The sequence below is a fragment of the Schistocerca piceifrons genome, chromosome 2 (assembly GCF_021461385.2).
Source record: "Schistocerca piceifrons isolate TAMUIC-IGC-003096 chromosome 2, iqSchPice1.1, whole genome shotgun sequence".
Classification (NCBI taxonomy): Eukaryota; Metazoa; Arthropoda; class Insecta; order Orthoptera; family Acrididae; genus Schistocerca; species Schistocerca piceifrons.
This window is the reverse complement of record NC_060139.1, coordinates 1,060,287,094-1,060,307,348: the sequence shown is the minus strand read 5'-3', so window position 1 is coordinate 1,060,307,348 and position 20,255 is coordinate 1,060,287,094. Positions and strand designations below refer to the sequence as shown.

The 20,255-nt window shown below is 41.6% G+C and overlaps 1 protein-coding gene across 1 annotated transcript in view; it reads left to right on the top strand.

Moving 5' to 3' along the window:
- Positions 1 to 20,255, top strand: part of LOC124777488 (E3 ubiquitin-protein ligase UBR5) — a 344,177-nt gene that overhangs the window by 251,519 nt on the left and 72,403 nt on the right. The window contains exons 34-36 of the mRNA XM_047252926.1: positions 1,390 to 1,693; positions 10,954 to 11,378; positions 19,733 to 20,043. Coding sequence (XP_047108882.1) covers positions 1,390 to 1,693; positions 10,954 to 11,378; positions 19,733 to 20,043 — 1,040 coding nt within the window. The remainder of the gene's footprint in view (positions 1 to 1,389; positions 1,694 to 10,953; positions 11,379 to 19,732; positions 20,044 to 20,255) is intronic.

The window sequence follows — 20,255 nt, the reverse complement described above, 5'->3', positions numbered from 1 at the left end:
ATGCGCAAAACTATAGACCTATATCTCTTACGTCGATCTCTTGTAGAATTTTAGAACTTGTTTTTTGCTCGCGTATCATGTCATTTCTGGAAACCCAGAATCTACTATGTAGGAATCAACATGGATTCCGGAAACAGCGATCGTGTGAGACCCAACTCGCCTTATTTGTTCATGAGACCCAGAAAATATTAGATACAGGCTCCCAGGTAGATGCTATTTTTCTTGACTTCCGGAAGGCGTTCGATACAGCACCGCACTGTCGCCTGATAAACAAAGTAAGAGCCTACGGAATATCAGACCAGCTGTGTGGCTGGATTGAAGAGTTTTTAGCAAACAGAACACAGCATGTTGTTATCAATGGAGAGACGTCTACAGACGTTAAAGTAACCTCTGGCGTGCCACAGGGAAGTGTTATGGGACCATTGCTTTTCACAATATATATAAATGACTTAGTAGATAGTGTCGGAAGTTCCATGCGGATTTTCGCGGATGATGCTGTTGTATACAGAGAAGTTGCAGCATTAGAAAATTGTAGCGAAATGCAGGAAGATCTGCAGCGGATAGGCACTTGGTGCAGGGAGTGGCAACTGACCCTTAACATAGACAAATGTAATGTATTGCGAATACATAGAAAGAAGGATCCTTTATTGTATGATTATATGATAGCGGAACAAACACTGGTAGCAGTTACGTCTGTAAAATATCTGGGAGTATGCGTGCGGAACGATTTGAAGTGGAATGATCATATAAAATTAATTGTTGGTAAGGCGGGTACCAGGTTGAGATTCATTGGGAGAGTGCTTAGAAAATGTAGTCCATCAACAAAGGAGGTGGCTTACAAAACACTCGTTCGACCTATACTTGAGTATTGCTCATCAGTGTGGGATCCGTACCAGGTCGGGTTGACGGAAGAGATAGAGAAGATCCAAAGAAGAGCGGCGCGTTTCGTTACCGGGTTATTTGGTAACCGTGATAGCGTTACGGAGATGTTTAATAAACTCAAGTGGCAGACTCTGCAAGAGAGGCGCGCTGCATCGCGGTGTAACTTGCTCGCCAGGTTTCGAGAGGGTGCGTTTCTGGATGAGGTATCGAATATATTGCTTCCCCCTACTTATACCTCCCGAGGAGATCACGAATGTAAAATTAGAGAGATTAGAGCGCGCACGGAGGCTTTCAGACAGTCGTTCTTCCCGCGAACCATACGCGACTGGAACAGGAAAGGGAGGTAATGACAGTGGCACGTAAAGTGCCCCCCGCCACACACCGTTGGGTGGCTTGCGGAGTATCAATGTAGATGTAGATGTAGATGTAGATGTAAACGTAAACGAATCGTGAATCACGTTTTCTCATTTTAGTAGCTTTGAACTAACTGGATCATGAATGTGGCAGGTGTCAGCACTCCAGGTATATGCAACCCCCTGGAAGTACTGCCAACACGACTGGGACTGTCAACGAGGTCTTCGGACTGTGGCCCGGCAGCCACTGTGAGCTCAACACACTTGGGTCCGGCAGTGCCGCAGCCGCACTCCTCACCCCAGCCAGCGGCCAGTGTTGCTGCAGCTACTCCTGCTCCTGCTCCAGTTGTTCCTGCAGAAGGCACAAATTCTGCAGTTCCGGGTGCGCCCTTGCAAGGAACCCGTGCAGCTGAAGGCTCTGTTGCTGCACCTGCAAAGGATATTGTGTCATTTCCAAGGTTTGTTGCATTCTTTAGGTATTCTACTTTTAAAAAGGAAAGCTTAACCTTGAATACAAGTTGGGAAATTGATAGTGGTATCAGCTGTTCCGACAGTCCAGTAAAATTTGACAGCCCAGACATTTTCCAGTTACCTGCCCAGCTCTTACCTATGTGCTTTGAAGGTATCCGTCCACACATATACAGACACAAGCAGTGTCTGCTTGTGTCTGTATATGTGTGGATGGATATATATGTGTGTGTGTGTGTGTGTGTGTGTGTGTGTGTGTGTGTGTGTGTGTGTGTGTGTGTGTGTGTGTGTGTGTGTGTGCACGCGAGTGTATACCCGTCCTTTTTTCCCCCCTAAGGTAAGTCTTTCCGCTCCCGGGATTGGAATGACTCCTTACCCTCTCCCTTAAAACCCACATCCTTTCGTCTTTCCCTCTCCTTCCCTCTTTCCTGACAAAGCAACCGCTGGTTGCGAAAGCTAGAATTTTGTGTGTATGTTTGTGTTTGTTTGTGTGTCTATCGACGTGCCAGCGCTTTCGTTTGGTAAGTCACATCATCTTTGTTTTTAAATATATTTTTCCCACGTGGAATGTTTCCCTCTATTCTATTCAGATTACTTACTTTGATATACCAAACTGTTGTTAGAGAAGTATACAAAAATATACATCAAAGTTCACAAATTGTATTGTGCACCGCATTGAAATAAGTCCCTTCAGTTCCAGAAATGTAAGGGAGGGGGTACTGCTAGGCATACTTACTTACTGTACATCTTTCCTTTATTTGCATCACTATGTACTCTGTGCAGACCACTGAGAAGTGCGTGACAGTGAGAGTTTCCTGTTGGGCCAGTTATAGGGCTTCTTCCCATTCCATTCATGTACTGAGTGCAAAAAGGAGAATTGCTTAAACATCTCTGTATGCGCTGTAGGTAGTCGTAATCTTGTCTTCACAATCCCTACAGTAGCAATACGTAGGGGGTGGTTGTATGTTCCTAGGTTCGTCCTTACAAGCTGTTTCTTGAAATGTGTTGGCCATTAGGGCATTGTTTGCATCTGTCTGTAGATGTCTGCCAGGTCCATTTTTTCTGCTCATCTTGTCACACTCTACCATGGGTGCCGCAGCCCTGTGACCATTCGTGCTGCTGTTATTTGTATGTATTCGACATCCCGTTAGTCCTGTTTAGTACAGGTCTTATAAACTTGAGCAGCGTTGTAAGATCGGTCACCCAAGTGGTTTGTCAACAATCTCCATTGTAGACTGGTTATATTGTCCTGCTATACCTACAGCTTAGTCTACATGATCTCTCAGTATCCGCCCCTTGGAAATTGTTGCATCCAGATATTTGTGAGAGTTGACTGATTCCAATTGTGACTTGTTGATGCTGCAGTTGTAGAACACAAATTTTTTTCATTTTATGAAGTCTAAAATTTTGCACTTCTGTACATTTAAAGGAAGTTGCAAACTTCTCACCACACAGAAAACTTATCAGGGTCTGACTGGATGTGTTTGTAGCTTTCTTCAGATAGTGCTTCATTTAGATAAGTGCATCTAGTGCTTCATTTAGATAACTGCATCATCTTCAGAAATTTTGCCGTTACTGTTAGTATTGTGTACACTGTCATTAATATATTCAATATGAACGACATGTGTTTCGACAGGCTTCCTGTTGCAGACCAGAGTTAACTTCTGCTTCTATCAGTGACTCCCCATATGAGATACCATGCGGCATTCTCCCTGCCAAGAAATCCCCAATCCGGTTGTAAATTTTACGGGATATTGATCTCAACAATAAGCATAGGTGTGGTATTGAATCAAATGCTTTTCAGAAGTAAAAAAGTTCTGCGTTACCTGTCTACCCAGATGTGTGGATTTCAGGATGTCATAAGGTGAAAATTGTAAAAGGATGTCAAATGAGTAGTGTTTTATTAATCCATGCTGGTTGGGATGAAGGCGATCATTATGTTTGAGGATTCTGCAACCTATGCATGTTAGTCTGATAGGATGAAAGTTTGATGGATCACTTTTGCTGCTCTTCTTGTAGATGAGTTTGACCTGTGATTTCTTCAAATAGTTGACACAGTTTTTTGTTTGTTATGTGTGGTATATTATAGTTTAATTCAGTTGCAAATTCTCTATATAATCTTGTAAGTATTCTATCAGTCCCTGGAGCTCTTTCGAAATTGCCGATTTCAGCTGACACTGTTATCTATATTTTTTTGTCATTGCACTGAATCGTATCCCTATTTTAAGTTACATTTTGGAATGAGTCTGGTGGTTAGTACAAACATTCAATTGAAAGTTTATGCCCAAAAAAATCCCACATGCAACTTCAATTTCCATCTCTGTGGATTTGAGTTTTTTGTTTGCTGTGCACACCATTTCTCATTAGGCTATTCTTTCAACATTCAGTTAAAATTTCCTAAAAAATCCCAGACCTATTAATTTCTAGTTTTAATCAGCTTTCTGCTTCTATTATTGTTTTGGTTTGTTGCTTCAAACTCAGCTGTTGGCTGTGAATGTTTCATCAATTTATCTGTACGATTTTCGTACTCTAACCTGTGAGAGTTTTTTGTTTGATATTACACCAATGCTTCAGGCTCTCTAACTGCTGCTGCTATCTGGACTGGATGGAGACTGGCTCAGCTACCTGAGTAGCAGCCTGTAATGTGCAGTGCACACACAATCCATTTGAGGATACTACAGTTCTCTGCACTGTAGCATAAGTATAACAAGTTGTGGCCTAGCATCTCACAGTTCATTTGAAGTCTCTGGTTCTATTTGACTCAGAACTAGAGGGCCACAATCAGTTCTGAGGCCAATGGTACAGATTGTTAGCTTCATTGAAACTCTGTGAGTGCGGATGATATCTGCCAGTCACTGGAATGATCTAAGTACTATCTCTAGGATATATATGCCCCAGAAAATACCTGGGAATTTTTTTCATCCAGGAAAAACATGGGAATTTTTCATTGTTTTAGTTTTCAGTTATTTTTGTAATTTTGACTGGGAAGAACTGATACTCTATCAAACTATTACTGTACCCCACTACTGCAGAATAATACTGCAGCAATAAAACATAAACAAGAGAAAAATACCAAAATAAAACTACAAAAAATTACTGTGTACCCACAGGCATCTGCCAACAGCAAAATGTGTCAAAGGCCTTAAGATGAAGACTATGCAGTACTTCGTAACAACAAACTGCTTCTGATGACATGGCATCACAGCTGTTTGAATTAGTTTAGTTTGAGCAGTTGCCAGCGGACTCGTGTGCATGCCAGCGGACTCGTGTGCATGCGCAGTTCTGTCCCATATGAGCAGTACCTTCTCCCGCATCTGACTACGTGAAGCCAGATGCTAATCAGAGAAATTTTCATGGCGCATCCAATCTGACAGATTTGCACAGAGCAGTCTTGAGTTGTAGTGGGGATGGAGTAGTCTTCATGTGACCCGTGTCTACTTTTAGTGGCTTCACTGTTTCCTCTTCATGTACAGCTCTCATGTCAAATGAAAACAAAACGGATTTCTGTGGCCGGGTGCTATCAAGTGAATTAAAGTACTTTCACATAATTACAGAGGGCTGAAATATATTATTAGTTTAAGTTTTATGATTTTATTTTATTTCCACATTTTTGGCTTGCTATGGAAATTTGGCTTTTATTAATCTTTTTCACTGAGGCAATCAGTTTATTTGAAATGAAGGGTTTCATTCCACAGTATAGGATAGTTCCAACTGTTCACTGAATTTCAAGTGCACGATTTCATCCTCTGGCATATATTGCATTTTGCCATGATAAAGAACCAAACATGAGATAGTACAGTACTGATACTCCAAGGGAATTTACTTCCCAAAAACCACACTGAAAAGCTTAATTTCAGGTTGGGACCTACTTCATTGTGAATCTGGACGTACAAACGTGCACTTAAAGCTGAATTATACATTTTAGTATGGTTTATGAAATTCCGATGCTGTTGGAGTATCCTCTGATGGCATGTTTCTTTATGACGTAATGTGAGATATCCTAAAGCTTTATACGTGCATACGAACATAAGGACTTCCTATGCCATCATTGCTGTGCAAGCCCAGTAACACCTGTTTTTTGGTGTTTTCTGGCAGTTGCTGAAATGAACCTATTTCTAACACGTCTTGGGAAAAAATTGCTAATGGTGGTTTGAAAACTGTTACTTTAAAAGTAAATTTTCTTTTGCACAAAATTAATTACGTTACATGTGAGAATGTACTTTAAATTTCTTGAATTGCAGAGCGTTTGACACTTGTTTAAAACAGGACTGGCCACTTAGAAGAATTTCGAGCCCAGAAGACCAGACATTTATGTCGTTATTTTAAATTTTACTGGCACATTTGTGTGATGTATCTTAAAGTGTAACACACGCCAAAAAAGACCGATATTACATGTGAAAGCTTAGCTTCTCTTGTAGCTAAACTTGTATATTAATTGAAGCTATTAACTTTTCCTATTTGTGTGTTCGCACTGCTTAACAGTGATGTTGCTATTGGCTGAACTCATCCCATGTCCTGTGCTCTCAATATCTGCTGTCATCGGCTGGGGAGATCACGTGACACGAGCTATGATTGGCTTACTTTAAGGGCATTGCAACCTCATTTTCAATGCCCTAGAAATTAATGCTCCAAGTTGGGTGGAATTCAAATTTATACTTTCATAATTACGAAAATATGCAGTGTATTTTGAAATGAAAACATGCAAGTACTTACTGCTGCACATCAAAGATCTTCTCAAGCCACTTTTTTATTTTTATATTATTATTATTATTATTATTATTATTATTATTATTATTTTTTTAGGTATTGTTTTCTGAAGTGGTGGCTGGAAACTCTACGCCAATGATGTAAAAAACGTTAACCATTCAAAGGATTCATAAACAATTCCATGGGAAAGTATACTGTCGCTTAACATGGAAGAAGTCTATTTTCACCTGGGAAAAAGTGTGTTTTTTAACTGGGAAACCTGGGATTTTTTTTCCTTGTCCATATATACACTCTGGATCTCGAACGATAGATGGCAGTCATTGTCTGTTCCTCCCTCAGAGTCTCAATGTTCGTTTGCTGCGTACAGGCTTTCGACCACAGGGTTTCAAAGAGATGCCAGCACTCTGTCACCATAATCTCTGGGCATGCTTCAGTGCCCCCCCCCCCCCTCCCCCTTGTTCAGGCATGCATGGGTCTGACTGGGTCAACGGTTGTTTCCCTAGCGTCTCGTGGGATCCCTGTGGAATGGTCCCATCAAACTACTACTGACGGAACGGGTGTACCGTCAGGTAGTACCCACAGCCCCTCATCAAAGAGAGCTCAGTTGGTCAGGCCTCGCGAAAACAAGTCTCGGAATCATAGCAACAGAGCATTAGTGTGCCATAGCATTTTCATTGTAATCGAGCAAAGAGGGGGTACCTCTGAGAAGGTCACCCCTTTCTATGTTCACAAGGAATTGGAAGGTATTGCTAGGGTCTCTAAAAAGTGTCAGACGACTTCATAATGGAACACTTTTAGCTGAAACTACTACTTCAAACCAAATATCTAAGCTTCTGGGATGTAAGGCCTTATGTGACTACCCAGTCGAGGCTGAGTTGCGTAACACCCTTAACTTTAGTAAGGGGGTGGTTACCTGCTACATATGGCAGTTGTGAAGGCTCAGCTCATGAATCAGGCAATTCTTGTACACTTTCTGCGAAATGTGTTAACTGCTCCACAATAACCCAGTGTGGAACAGAAAGTGAGAGGTTTACAATGAGGAAAGGAAAATTCAGGAGTTGAAAGTCAAGAGGCAGATATCCTATAGTGAAGCTAAAAAAGCCTCCAGAGCTATGAAACCTCTGGTTTTTGCTACTTATTTTGCATCAGCCCGTAATGCGCCAATCACCAAATGTGATGCCCCCACACAAACTCAGATGATGCCTCCACACAAACTCAGATCACAGATTCAAGTACAAGCACATGGTTCAAATGGCTCTGAGCACTATGGGACTTAACATCTGTGGTCATCAGTCCCCTAGAACTTAGAACCACTTAAACCTAACTACCCTAAGGACATCACACACATCCATGCCCGAGGCAGGATTCGAACCTGCGACCGTAGCAGTCGCACGGCTCCAGACTGAGCGCCTAGAACCGCTAGACTACCACGGCTGGCTACAAGCACATGCACTTGTCGATGTGCTTGTGGGGGAAATACTCCACTTGAAACTGAAGTTGTTTGAAAACTGTCAGCAATGAGCTTACCACCTAAGCCGCATGCCACAACTCACCATCAGCAGCCAATTAAGCCATTCCCACAACCCAAGCAACCACCTCCCCCCATAAATAAAGGAAAACATCCTTCAAAAAGTAGTTCCAAATCCAAGAAAGCAGTAGTTAAATCTTCGGATCGGCGAGCTCTCTCCCACTCTGATGGGGCTATGCTCTTGGGGATATGGACTTCCAATCGAAGGAGCCAGAAACCAGCTGACATTTCCCCTGACCTCCCTGGTAAATTGCAACCTCCGAGGGAGAAAGACAAGAACAATCTTTGCTAAGCAATGGCTTCCACAGAAACTTCTGTGTTGCAGTGGAATTGAAATGGATATCGCTCACATTTGGAAGACTATCAGCTCCTGGTCCAGGAGAAACCATTGTGCATCTGCTTATAAGAAACGTTTCTTAAAGTCATTGACAGACCTGCATTATGGGGTTACCACCCACACAGGTAGGATGATACTACTGGACACAGGACTACAGGTGGAATGGCTGGTTTCATTGCTGATAGATGCCACTCTTCTCCTGTCCCTCTTTACCACGATCATACAAGCAATTCCATGAAAGTTCTACCACCTTTCAATGTCTCAGTGAGTTCTTTGTATCTTCCACCTAATGATGCCGTGCATGCTGACGCACTGGTAGAACTCTTCCAGGCACTCTCAACACCACATTCCTCGTTGTGGGTGGGACTTCATTGTACACAATGTGCTGTGGTGATGATTGAGCGACTTATCCATTCTGAGAATATCTGCCTTCTGAACATGGGTCAGATGTCACATTTTTACACAGCTACAAAGTCTTTTTCAGCCATTGACCTTTGTTTTTGTTCCCTAGCTATTGCAGGAGAGACAGTGGGCCATGCTGCCGTAGAGTCCATCTACCAGTGTAGTAACCATCTCAGACGATGGTGTGTACCTTGGTGGAATGACGATTGTCGATTGGCAATTAGGGCCAGACAAACAGCTCTGCGGAACTTCAAACACTATGAAACTGCAGAAAACCTTCATGCTTTCAGATCTGCGGCAGCCACATGCAATGCGAATGATAAAAGTATGAAAGAAGGCTTCCTGGAGGGAATTCATGTCTTCCATTAATTGGTCCACTTCCAGAAGTTTGGGACTAAATATGATGGATTTCCGGCAGTACACGTTCCCTTATGGTCCTGTCAAGTAATGGGGTCTTGATAGGCACGCCAGAAGACATGGCTTGGACTTTTGCTGAGCACTTCTTTACTGTCCTACGTCATTCAGACACTCCTGCTTTTCAAGTCTTCCATAGGACTGCGGAGATGTGGAAGCTCAATTTAATCTCGGATAATGGCGAAGTCTACAACCTACCGTTCTCCATGTGGGAACTGGAATCAGCCTTGTCTGCGGCCAGAGTCGCTGCTCCGTGACCTGATGAGATCCATTATACCGTGCTTTCTAATGTGTGCCCTGAAGCGGGAGAGCACCTCCTCTCTTGTTTCGATCAGATCTTGTTTGATGGACAGTACCCCCCAACTTGGAAGGTGGCAATATTAATTCCAATCTGGAAACTGGGCAAGGACCGTAGCGGCCCTAACAGCTACTGGAATGTAGCGCTTAGCATTTGTATGGGTAAGACCCTTGACACATGGTCAAACGCAGCCTCATCTGGCTGCTTAAATCCCGAGGTCACCTGAGCTGCTCCCAGTGCAGTTTCAGGCACTACCATTCCACCCTTGGCAACTTAATTGTACTGGAGACAGCAACACTGGAGTCCTTACGCTGAAACCATTGTAAAAGAAGCCCTTGAAAGCATATGACACTACTTGAAGGTACAACATCCTTTGCCAACGCCATGAATGTGGACTACATGGATGCATGCCACTTCTTATCCAATCCTTTCTCAAGGACTGGCGTTTTCAATATCACGTTGGCGATGCCTTGTCTGACTATTCAAGAGAATGGGAACCCCCCCAAGGCAGCGTCCTCAGTATCACATTGTTTGCCATCGCTGTCAATGGCATTTCCTCTGCATTTGGACGCCCTGTCAAGTGCTCCCTCGTTTTTGGATGACTTTGCAATCTTCTACAATTCCTCCGATCTTACAACGATGATGAGGCAGATACAGCTGACCATTAGGAGTCTGGAAACCTGGGCCAGGACAATTGGTTTTTGGTTCTCACCAGAGAAGTTTGGACGTGTCAGTTTTAACTGTGCTCTTCGAAGTTTTAACCAACCAGTGCTCACAATGGAGGACATTATTTTATGTTTTCAAGGAACTGCACCCTTTTTGAGTTTTATTATTTGACTTGAAATTAACTTGGTTTCCACATCTCAACTACCTACGAACAAAGGGCCTCCAGTTATGGGATATTGTGAAATGCCTTAATGGAAAAACATGGTAAGCTGACAGGTCCCACTTCCTGCAGTTTTACAAGGCATTTGTTTGATCACATTTTAGATTGTGGCGCCATGGTCTACGGATCAGCCCGTACTTTCCTACCTCAAGATGTTAGATGCTGTCCACCGTGGGAGCATTTGGATATCGAGTGGAGTCTTTCGTTCCAGCCCAGTTCCAAGTTTGTGTGCAGAGACTGGTGAACCACCACTCTGGATTCAGCGATGTATCGTTTTGGCTTGACAGGCTCTGAAGATATCAGTGTCACCTCAGTCATTGGCATTTAGTTCAGTGGTCCAACCCACCTTTGAATGGCTGTTCAGGAATTGGCCCCATGCGATCAAGCCATTTGGGCTATGTGCTGCAGACTGTCTTGAGGATCCGGATCTATCAGACATCAAAATACACAGCCAGGGATGGAATGCATTGCTGCCTTGGCATTTTCAGAGGCCCAAAGTGATTTTAAGCTTGACATACTACAAGAAAACTGTAGTGTTCATCTCTGTCAGTGCTAAATAGTTCAAACTTCCTGTAGTCGATAAGAATTAAAGAATCTAGAAAAAAATCATTAATTAATTGTAGTTGGTTTTTCACAAATTGACATCCTTGTTAACGGGACTGTTTTGTTCTTCTTTAGATCAAACTTCGATGCATTCGATCATCTTTTCCGTGAAATAGAAGAAGAAGAAGCACAGCAACTTCCAGAAATTCCAATATCAATGGATAACAGTAATAGTGGAGGGAATAATGTCGGAGCAGCTCAGACGTCATCGTCAGCAGACGAATTCCCACAAGATCTCTCTTTCAACAAGGAAACCCCAAATAGTGCAACATCTGCAGAGATTGAGAAAATGGATGTGGACAATGAAGATTCTCAGGACTATGTGTCAGATTCAGATTCTAGCAGCCCATTTTCTCCCAAAAAAGTGTCTATTCTGTCTAGTAGCTGCGAGGGTCCAGCTGACCTTAGTAAGCCTGGTCCAAGTGGGATACGGGCTACTTCCAAATCTGCTTCAGCTCAAGACACGAGTGTTGCACTTAATCCTCCTCCAGCATCTGCAGGTGAGTGCTGTTATTTGGCTTGTCTACATATTTACAGAGTACCCTGTCTTGTTAAATAATAGTTTTCAGTTATTATTAACTTATTGCATGTTTGTGGCGTGCCTTTTGCCATCAGCATTTCCTTGGACTGTGAGTGTGGTGGCACAGCGTTTACTTATATTGGGAGACTGTCCAAAATTTCATTTCCCATCTTTTGTCTAGACGTGATAGCTAGTGCTTCCTTCCTTCCTTTTTGGAAATTTGCTTGTTTCGTTGCTGATACCTAACATCCCCATGTAGCTTTTTGTTGAGTCATTACAAAATCCAGGGAACTGCTATAATGTAGGTAAACACAAACAATGGGATCCTGATTCTGTGGTTTTTTATTGTCACAATGTGTTTGGTGAGTTTCACCCAGAGAGAAATATTGAGATATCTGTACTTGTACAGATTGATATTTCAGTGTGGAGTGCAAATTGTAGCATGGGCAGGAATGTTTGATTGGTGTGACCAATTTGATAGCGGATCAACCACAAGCACACATGACTTAAAGTTATTTTATTCCGGAGAAAGTAAAAGTCTCCACAAAGTTCGTCCTTTAGGAGTAATTGTGTGTATGACAGAGATGATGTGTATGATCCATCTACTGAAGCAAAAGTGGGCACACTGTAATTTTTGGATGGTGTTGCATATAAGGTTGTTCTTCATTTCAGTTGTCATGTACACTTAAGTGAAATATGAAGCCAACATTAAGAATATTATGTGATAATGCAGCTTCCCATTTCCAGTGGAAGGTGCAGTATATAACATTTTAACAAATCAACTGTAAATGAAAATATTTATTTTTTAAGCGATGTCATGTGGAACTTGTGACATGTCACTCTTGTTCTTTGTGATGTGAGATGAAACTGGCCAGGACAAGAATTGCTTTATGATATATGCAAATATTTATATTGGTCCAAGACACAGTTAGTAACTTTTAAGAAAAAGGGATTATGAACGGAGTACATATTCTAGCAGTGCTTTACAAGACCATGAAATTAGTCTGAAGCATAGAATGGAGATGTTGGTGCTGCTAGATGTGGCTGTCTTTTTGCTGGTACTGCCCTTTTGAAAGGTTGTTCTGGTTCTGAGGATGAGAACAGATTATAGGATGTTTGCTGCCAAAAGCATGGACCCAGGTTATAATCTTTAGTGCGTGGTTATAATCTGTCTGGAAGTTTCGTTACTGTATGCGCTCAACTCCAGAGACATAAACAGCAATTAAGACGTTTCTGAGCTATTTCTATGATCAAGACAAAGGAATTAAATAGACAGCTGACAGTGTGCATGGGTTTATGTAACGTCTCCTCCTGTCCCTCTTAAGATTTGTAACTTCTGAGATGGTCATTACAGCAGATGGAACAATTTGTTTATGACTTTGTGTGGCTTGTCTGCAAATTAAAAGTTGTTACAAATTGATTGAGATTTAAAGATGGCTTCACCATCAATAGTTTCAATGCGCTTTTACTAACCTATTTTGAAAGTTACATGCCACTTTAAATATTCATCAGTATTTCAGTTTTCCTTCATTTGCTACATGCCTGTAACACCTACTGTATCCCATGTATTCTTGTTTACTATATACAGAAATAATCAAATTTGGTTTTAGTTAAGCAGGTATTTTCATATCACACGTGGTTTTTTACACTCTGCTGTTGGGCAGATTATTCTCTTTCGTTGCATGTGAGATTATTGTTTTCTTCTATGGCTGGCATATTTGTAGTCAAAAGCTTCCCGTTGCTTCTTACGGTAACCAAAATACACTGATTGTCTATGACAACATTGATGTATATTGCTGCCCTGTCCATTTTGAACAACAGTAAGAACTTTCTAACTTCACGTTATTGTATCATGAGATGGGTTATACCTTTGTAAACTATTTTTCTGTAGACTAATTGAATGCTTAATCTCTGGAGGAGCAGAGAATGCTTATCTGTAGTAAGTACACTATGGAAACAGTATGGAACAGTTATCATCCTGTTGGGGCATTTGGCACTGCATTTCATAAATTTTTGATAACTCCTTGTCCATGAATGACATAATTCTCTGTCAGGCAGCTAAACTTTAATGTTACGTTAGAGACCAGGCTTATATAATATGAAATGTCTTCATACTACATATCTTTCCACTTTGGTAATTAAGAATGCACTGGAGTAGTTACCGAGTGAAGTGGAGCAGTGGTTAGCACACTGGACTATCACTCGGGGGGACAACGGTTCAAGCCCGCGTCTGACCATCTAGATTTAGGGTTTGTGTGATTTCCCTAAATCAATTCAGGCAAATGCTGGAAATGGTTTATTTGAAAGGGCAAGGCCAATTTCCTTCCCTATGCTTCCCTACTTCGATGGGACCGATGACACTGGTTCCTTCCCCCATATCAGCCAACCAACCACTGGAGTAGTTTCCTTTGTGAATGAATAAAACTGGTTGGTTTTTGTTGGCGAGAAATGACATCCTACCTTCTATGATAAATGGCATGAAGAATGATTGAGTGCTTGGCTCATTCCCTGATTGACACTTGTGTCCTTAAGATAGATCATCAAATGCTTACTTAAGTGGTGAAAAATCAATTTTTTTCCTGTTAGATTTGTCACCAAACCATGCTTTATTTGTAAGCATTTCGCTATCACTTTCATATCCAGAGGAACTATCAGTTAATGAACTTAAGACTGTTGCTATACCAGCTGACCGAGAGAGACCTCAGAAAGACAAAATTACAACGAATTATCTGAACATAACTTGGTGACCATAACTTGTAAAACTACAGTTGCACAGAATGGAAAATCTACCGTACATTTAAACTAGTCAAAACTGTACAGGTAACTGAGTAAGTGATGACGGGTCTATACTCGTCATTAACATTCAGGGTAGGCCAGAGTGAACTTGTTAATAGTGCTCAAGGAAGACCAGAGGCCATGCTTAAACTTGTCAGTGGAGTAGAGGAACATGGAAAGTCAACTCATTAACAGCAGTCAAAGGGCTAAAGATAATAAGATGCATATCTTATTGAGAGCAAAAAGCTGGCTGAAACTGAAAGTGAACGGCAGCTAAATGCTAACTTCACATTGGAATATATATATCAATGTTGGGGTAGCTGTTATTGGTGGCTGCTTGTTGATTGTTGTGAAGAACTATATAGTGTATAGTGAAGTTAACAACTGAATCATAATCCGGGTCAAATTAAGCAACAAGGGTGGCTGAAGCATGGTAATGAGATGCTCTCATTGACCATCTGTAGCGACATCACTGTTTAGAGAGAACTTGGAGAATATTGCGAATAATTTTGTTGATCGTGTTATTATAACGGGAGGAGGCTTCAATTTGCCTGCTGTACAGGGTGTGCCATAGGTCTGTTGTCAGTAGCAATCGTTAGACTTCGTTTTGACCAATGTAGTGATAGTCAGCTGTGAACTTGACTAGTGTGTAGTTCCCGTAAGTTAGTTGACACTAGCAGTTCAAGGTTATGTTGTTTGTTGTTATCTGAGAAACAGTGACTAGAAAGTTAACTACAGAATAGTGCGTATTTGTTTTGCAAACATGGTGGAAACATGACCATTATTACAATGATGTTTGTAGAATATTTTCGAAACGTCCTACCCCCATCTCAACAAGGTATCAATCAGTTAAATTCAAGGTTTGAACAATAATAGGAAAAGAATAGAGATTGCTACTTATTATATAGACAAGACTTTAAGTTGAAGAAAGGCACAATAAAAATACTGTTAGACATTTAGGTTTTTGGACAAAAGGCACTCCTCTGAAGTAGCAAGTGCATGTGCTTCCCAGCCCTCCCACCCGCACACACGTTGATGACTTAAGCACACTTGAACAACTGCTGGCTGTGCTGCTATAGGCAGACTATGGACTGCAACTACGCTTCATGGGAGCAGGGAAAGAGAGAGGTTGGTGGAAAGCAGGGACTAGTGAAAGTTGGGGGTAAGGGGAGCATAGGATATATTGCAGGAAGAGTTACCATCTGTGAAATTAAGAAATACTGATGTTAATAGGAAGATCCAGATCATGCAGACTGTGGAGCAGTCATTGAAGCAGAAAACATTGTATTGGGCAGCATGTTTATGTTTAGCAGCGTGGTGATCCAGCTGTCTCTTGGTCTCGGTTTGTCAGTGGCCATTCGTGTGTACAGACACCTTATTAGTTGTCATGCCAACATAGACAGCAGTAAAGTGAATGCTTTCAAAGGTAGCCTAGACTTTGATGGAGTAGGAGACATTGGTGACCAGACTGGAGTACATTGTCATCTAGGTCTATTGCAGGTATATGAGCCATGAGGGTAAAGGGTGCAGGGGTGCAGTAGTGATTGACAAGGATAATCACATAGGTTCACTGGATGCCGGAATATTGCTGTAGGACAGGTGGGAAGTCAGATCAAATGACCTAAGTCACATACAGTGCTTAAATAGATTTCTGATTTGTTCAGTGCATTTGCTGATCTGCTACAAGGGAAGCAGTTATTGACTACAAGCTGGGTCCAAGTCAACCAATTTAATCAATTACCATTTCATGCATCACACGACAGAAAGTACGACCAGTGTGAAACTGAAAGTAATTGGAAACTCACTTGTACACATCCGAAATTGTATAGAAACTGGTTTTTAATTTGCAGAACATTCCGTGTTTACACCTTAAAAGCAGACTTTTTATGAAACCCAGGTTTGTTAAAACTGGGGAGCAACATCATTTCCCACTTTTCCTGTCACATTCACGAATTTTACACCGGTAGGCTGTTCCTCATTGCTGGTTTCAGTTTAGAACAGTATTCTGTCCTGATGATATTGCACTCTTTTATAAATATGAGTGCAATTTTTTATTGCCTTTTAGGCATAACGCAGTTATAACTGAACGTTATAATTATTTCTGTCATGTAAAATTCAGGTTGAATCAGAAAGACTCAACCACAAATATCATAAAACATAAAAATTTGTGTATGAAATAAAAATAGTGCTATTTTTGTTTACTTCCTAAGTAATCTACGTTGGGCAAGTGCTCTTTTGTAAAGCTGTCTGCAAGTGGCAGCCAAAAAGTTGTTTCAAAGTTTTTTCAAACGTGTTTTGCACTTTTCAAAAACAAGAATTTTTAATAAGAATAATTTTTTTTAAAATATCCACTGTTGTCTTCATCATGAGCATGACTGATCATCAAAGAAATAACAGCATCTCACACTTGTAAATGCATAGTACTCTATGCAGCTGGCGATTACATTGGTGCCAACAATGAAACATCATTCATGATGCTTAGCATTGAGCCCATATCTATTAAATTCCAGTTGCCACATCCTGTTTGATGATTGAGTCCCAGCAGCTTGAAGCTTGGGCCTCTTCCTGGCAAAGACAGTGGTAGAATTCGTTGAAACTTTGGATTTTTATAGAAAATTAATGCAATCAGGATGTCAAGAACATTTAATTACAATAAATCTGTCTTGAAAGATTTTGTGCTTGTGTGTAAAAGCATTGACATAAAATGCTTTTGGATGCCTGGAATATCCGAAAAACCTATGCCCTCAGAATTGTCGTCATACAGGCGAATAAAAATAAAATCTTCAGTTATCAGCTGCCCAAAAAAATGTGGTGGAATTTTTTTAAGAACAGTTGCGCTGTACTTAGCCGAGAAGTTACATATACAGATTGCAGTGTGCAGGTAGATGGCGTCATGGATTTGGCTTCATTTTCCAGTTCTTTACACTCGGACCAAACTTGGCAAATGCATAACAGCAAGCTTCATACATTTCGGTGCTAAGAGGTTGATGTTCAAGCTTGAATTTCTATCTGTTATAAGAAAACTTCTCGACATTGCAAAATGTGGCTTGGCTACTTTTCTGTAACTTTGATTTCATACACACCACTGGCCATTTAAAATTGCTACACCAAGAAGAAATGCAGATGATAAATGGGTATTCATTGGACAAATATATTATACTAGAACTGACATGTGATTACATTTTCACGCAATTTAGGTGCATAAATCCTGAGAAATCAGAACCCAGAACCACCACCTCTGGCCGTAATAACGACCTTGATACGCCTGGGCATTGAGTCAAATAGAGCTTGGATGGCGTGTACAGGTACAGCTGCCCATGCAGCTTCAACGCGATACCACAGTTCATCAAGAGTAGTGGCTGGCGTATTGTGACAAGACATGTGCTGGCCAGGGCAGCAGTCGAACATTTTCTGTATCCAGAAAGGCCCGTACAGGACCTGCAAGATGCGGTTGTGCATTATCCTGCTGAAATGCAGGGTTTCACAGGGATCGAATGAAGGGTAGAGCCACGGGTCGTAACACATCTGAAATGTAACGTCCACTGTTCAAAGTGCCGTCAATGCGAACAAGAGGTGACAGAGACGTGTAACCAATGGCACCCCATACCATCACACCGGGTGATACGCCAGTACGGCAATGACGAATACACGCTTCCAATGTGCATTCACCGTGATGTCGCCAAACACGAATGCGACCATCATGATGCTGTAAACAGAACCTGGATTCATCCGATAAAATGACGTTTTGCCATTCCTGCACCCTGATTCGTCATTGAGTACACCATTGCAGGTGCTCCTGTCTGTGATGCAGCATCAACGTTAACCGCAGCCGTGGTCTCCAAGCTGATAGTCCATGCTGCTGCAAATGTCTTCGAACTGTTCGTGCAGATGGTTGTTGTCTTGCAAATGTCCCCATCTGTTGACTCAGGGATCGAGACGTGGCTGCACGATCTGTTACAGCCATGCGGATAAGATGCCTGTCATCTCGACTGCTAGTGATTCGAGACCATTGGGATCCAGAACGGCATTCTGTATTACCCTCCTGAACCCACCGATTCCATATTCTGCTAACAGTCATTGGATCTCAACCAACGCAAGCAGCAATGTCGCGATACGATAAATCGCAATCGTGATAGGCTACAATCCGACCTTTATCAAAGTCAGAAACGTGATGGTACGCATTTCTCCTCCTTACACGAGGCATCACAACAACGTTTCACCAGGCAACGCTGGTCAACTGCTGTTTGTGTATGTGAAATCGGTTGGAAACTTTCCTTATGTCAGCACATTGTAGGTGTCACCACCGGCGCCAACCTTGTGTGAATGCTCTGAAAAGCTAATCATTTGCATATCACAGAATCTTCTTCCTGTCGGTTAAATTTCGCATCTGTAGCACGTCATCTTCGTGGTGTACTAATTTTAATGGCCAGTAGTGTAATAAAACACACAGAAAGCTGTATGCTGACACAATCTAGTAATGTTTCTTCAGTTTCTCTTGGTATATTGGTTGGTCAAAAAGTCCACAGATGTACTGCTAGTTTGTTGTTTCATAGTGTCCAACCGGTACAATATTTTGGCCATCAGACATGTTGCTATTGTCATCACACATGACAATGGTGACATGTCCAATCATTGAATTACAGTACCCACAGGGCACTGGGAACTGCCAGTACACCTGTGGACTGTCTGATGAGAATCCACCTAATCATGCTCTTCCATATGCACAGATGTTAGTGATTGCTGGCTGTAGTTTTCACATATTTTGTATAAAGGGTAAAGGTAATTTTATTGTCTTGTCCAGTAAGACTTTAAAATCGTCCTGAGGCATGTTGTTGTTGTTGTTGATGTTGTTGTTGTGGTGGTGGTCTTCAGTCCTGAGATTGGTTTGATGCAACTCTCCATGCTACCCTATCCTATGCAAGCTTCTTCATCTCCCAGTACTTACTGCAACCTGCATCCTTTTGAATCTGCTTAGTGTATTCATCTCTTGGTCTCCCTCTACGATTTTTACCCTCCATGCTGCCCTCCAATGCTAAATTTGTGATCCCTGGATGCCTCAGAATATGTCCTATTAACGTGTCCTTCTTGTCAAGTTGTGCCACAAACTCCTCTTCTCCCCAATTCTGTTCAATACCTCCTCATTAGTTATGTGATCTACCCATCTAATCTTCAGCATTCTTCTGTAACACCACATTTCGAAAGCTTCTATTCTCTTCTTGTCGAAACTATTTATCGTCCATGTTTCACCTCCATACATGGCTACACTCTATACAAATACTTTCAGAAATGGCTTCATGGCACTTAAATCTATACTCGATGTTAACAAATTTCTTTTCTTCAGAAATGCTTTCCTTGCCATTGCCAGTCTACATTTTATATCCTCTCTTCTTCGACCATCATCAGTTATTTTGCTCCCCAAATAGCAAAACTCCTTTACTACTTTAATTGTCTGTGAGTGTATAATATATCTGTGAGTGTATAATATCATAATGAGTTTATTGTTGTCATTGTTGTAATATATTACTTATAAGGTTATCACAAAATTCAATATTATTACAGAAGCAACCAACGAAGACGGTCACCGGCTTCTCGGTGAACAGAAAAGGGCTCCGATCATCGTATCTGCGCACAAAGTTGCAGTAGCACTCGCTTCGGCCATGGCCTGCTTCGAACCGAATTCCAACACGGGCACTTGCGACACAAATAACAGTGTGACAACAGCGTCGATTCCACTTCCAGAGGGTGAGGGCCCCCAGCCTGCAGGCCAGAACCGTGTTTGCACTCCTCCTGAAGAGACTTCCGTAACACCAACTACAGCACCTGTTAAGAGTGTCATTGTGCGTGCTGGGCCAGGACCCGCCACATCTTCTGTAAGCTATTGACTTGATTTATATCTGGAAAAATTCAGATTCCTTTTGGATGACTAGCTGAATAATAATTGGGGTATGCCTTACACTTAGAATTGAGACGTTAAATAGTACAGAAATTTTCAGTACTCTTTTGTATAGCTCCCTTATTTTATATTATTTATTTAAGAACACTGGATAATGGGTATACTCTGCAGCACAATATTGATGGGACA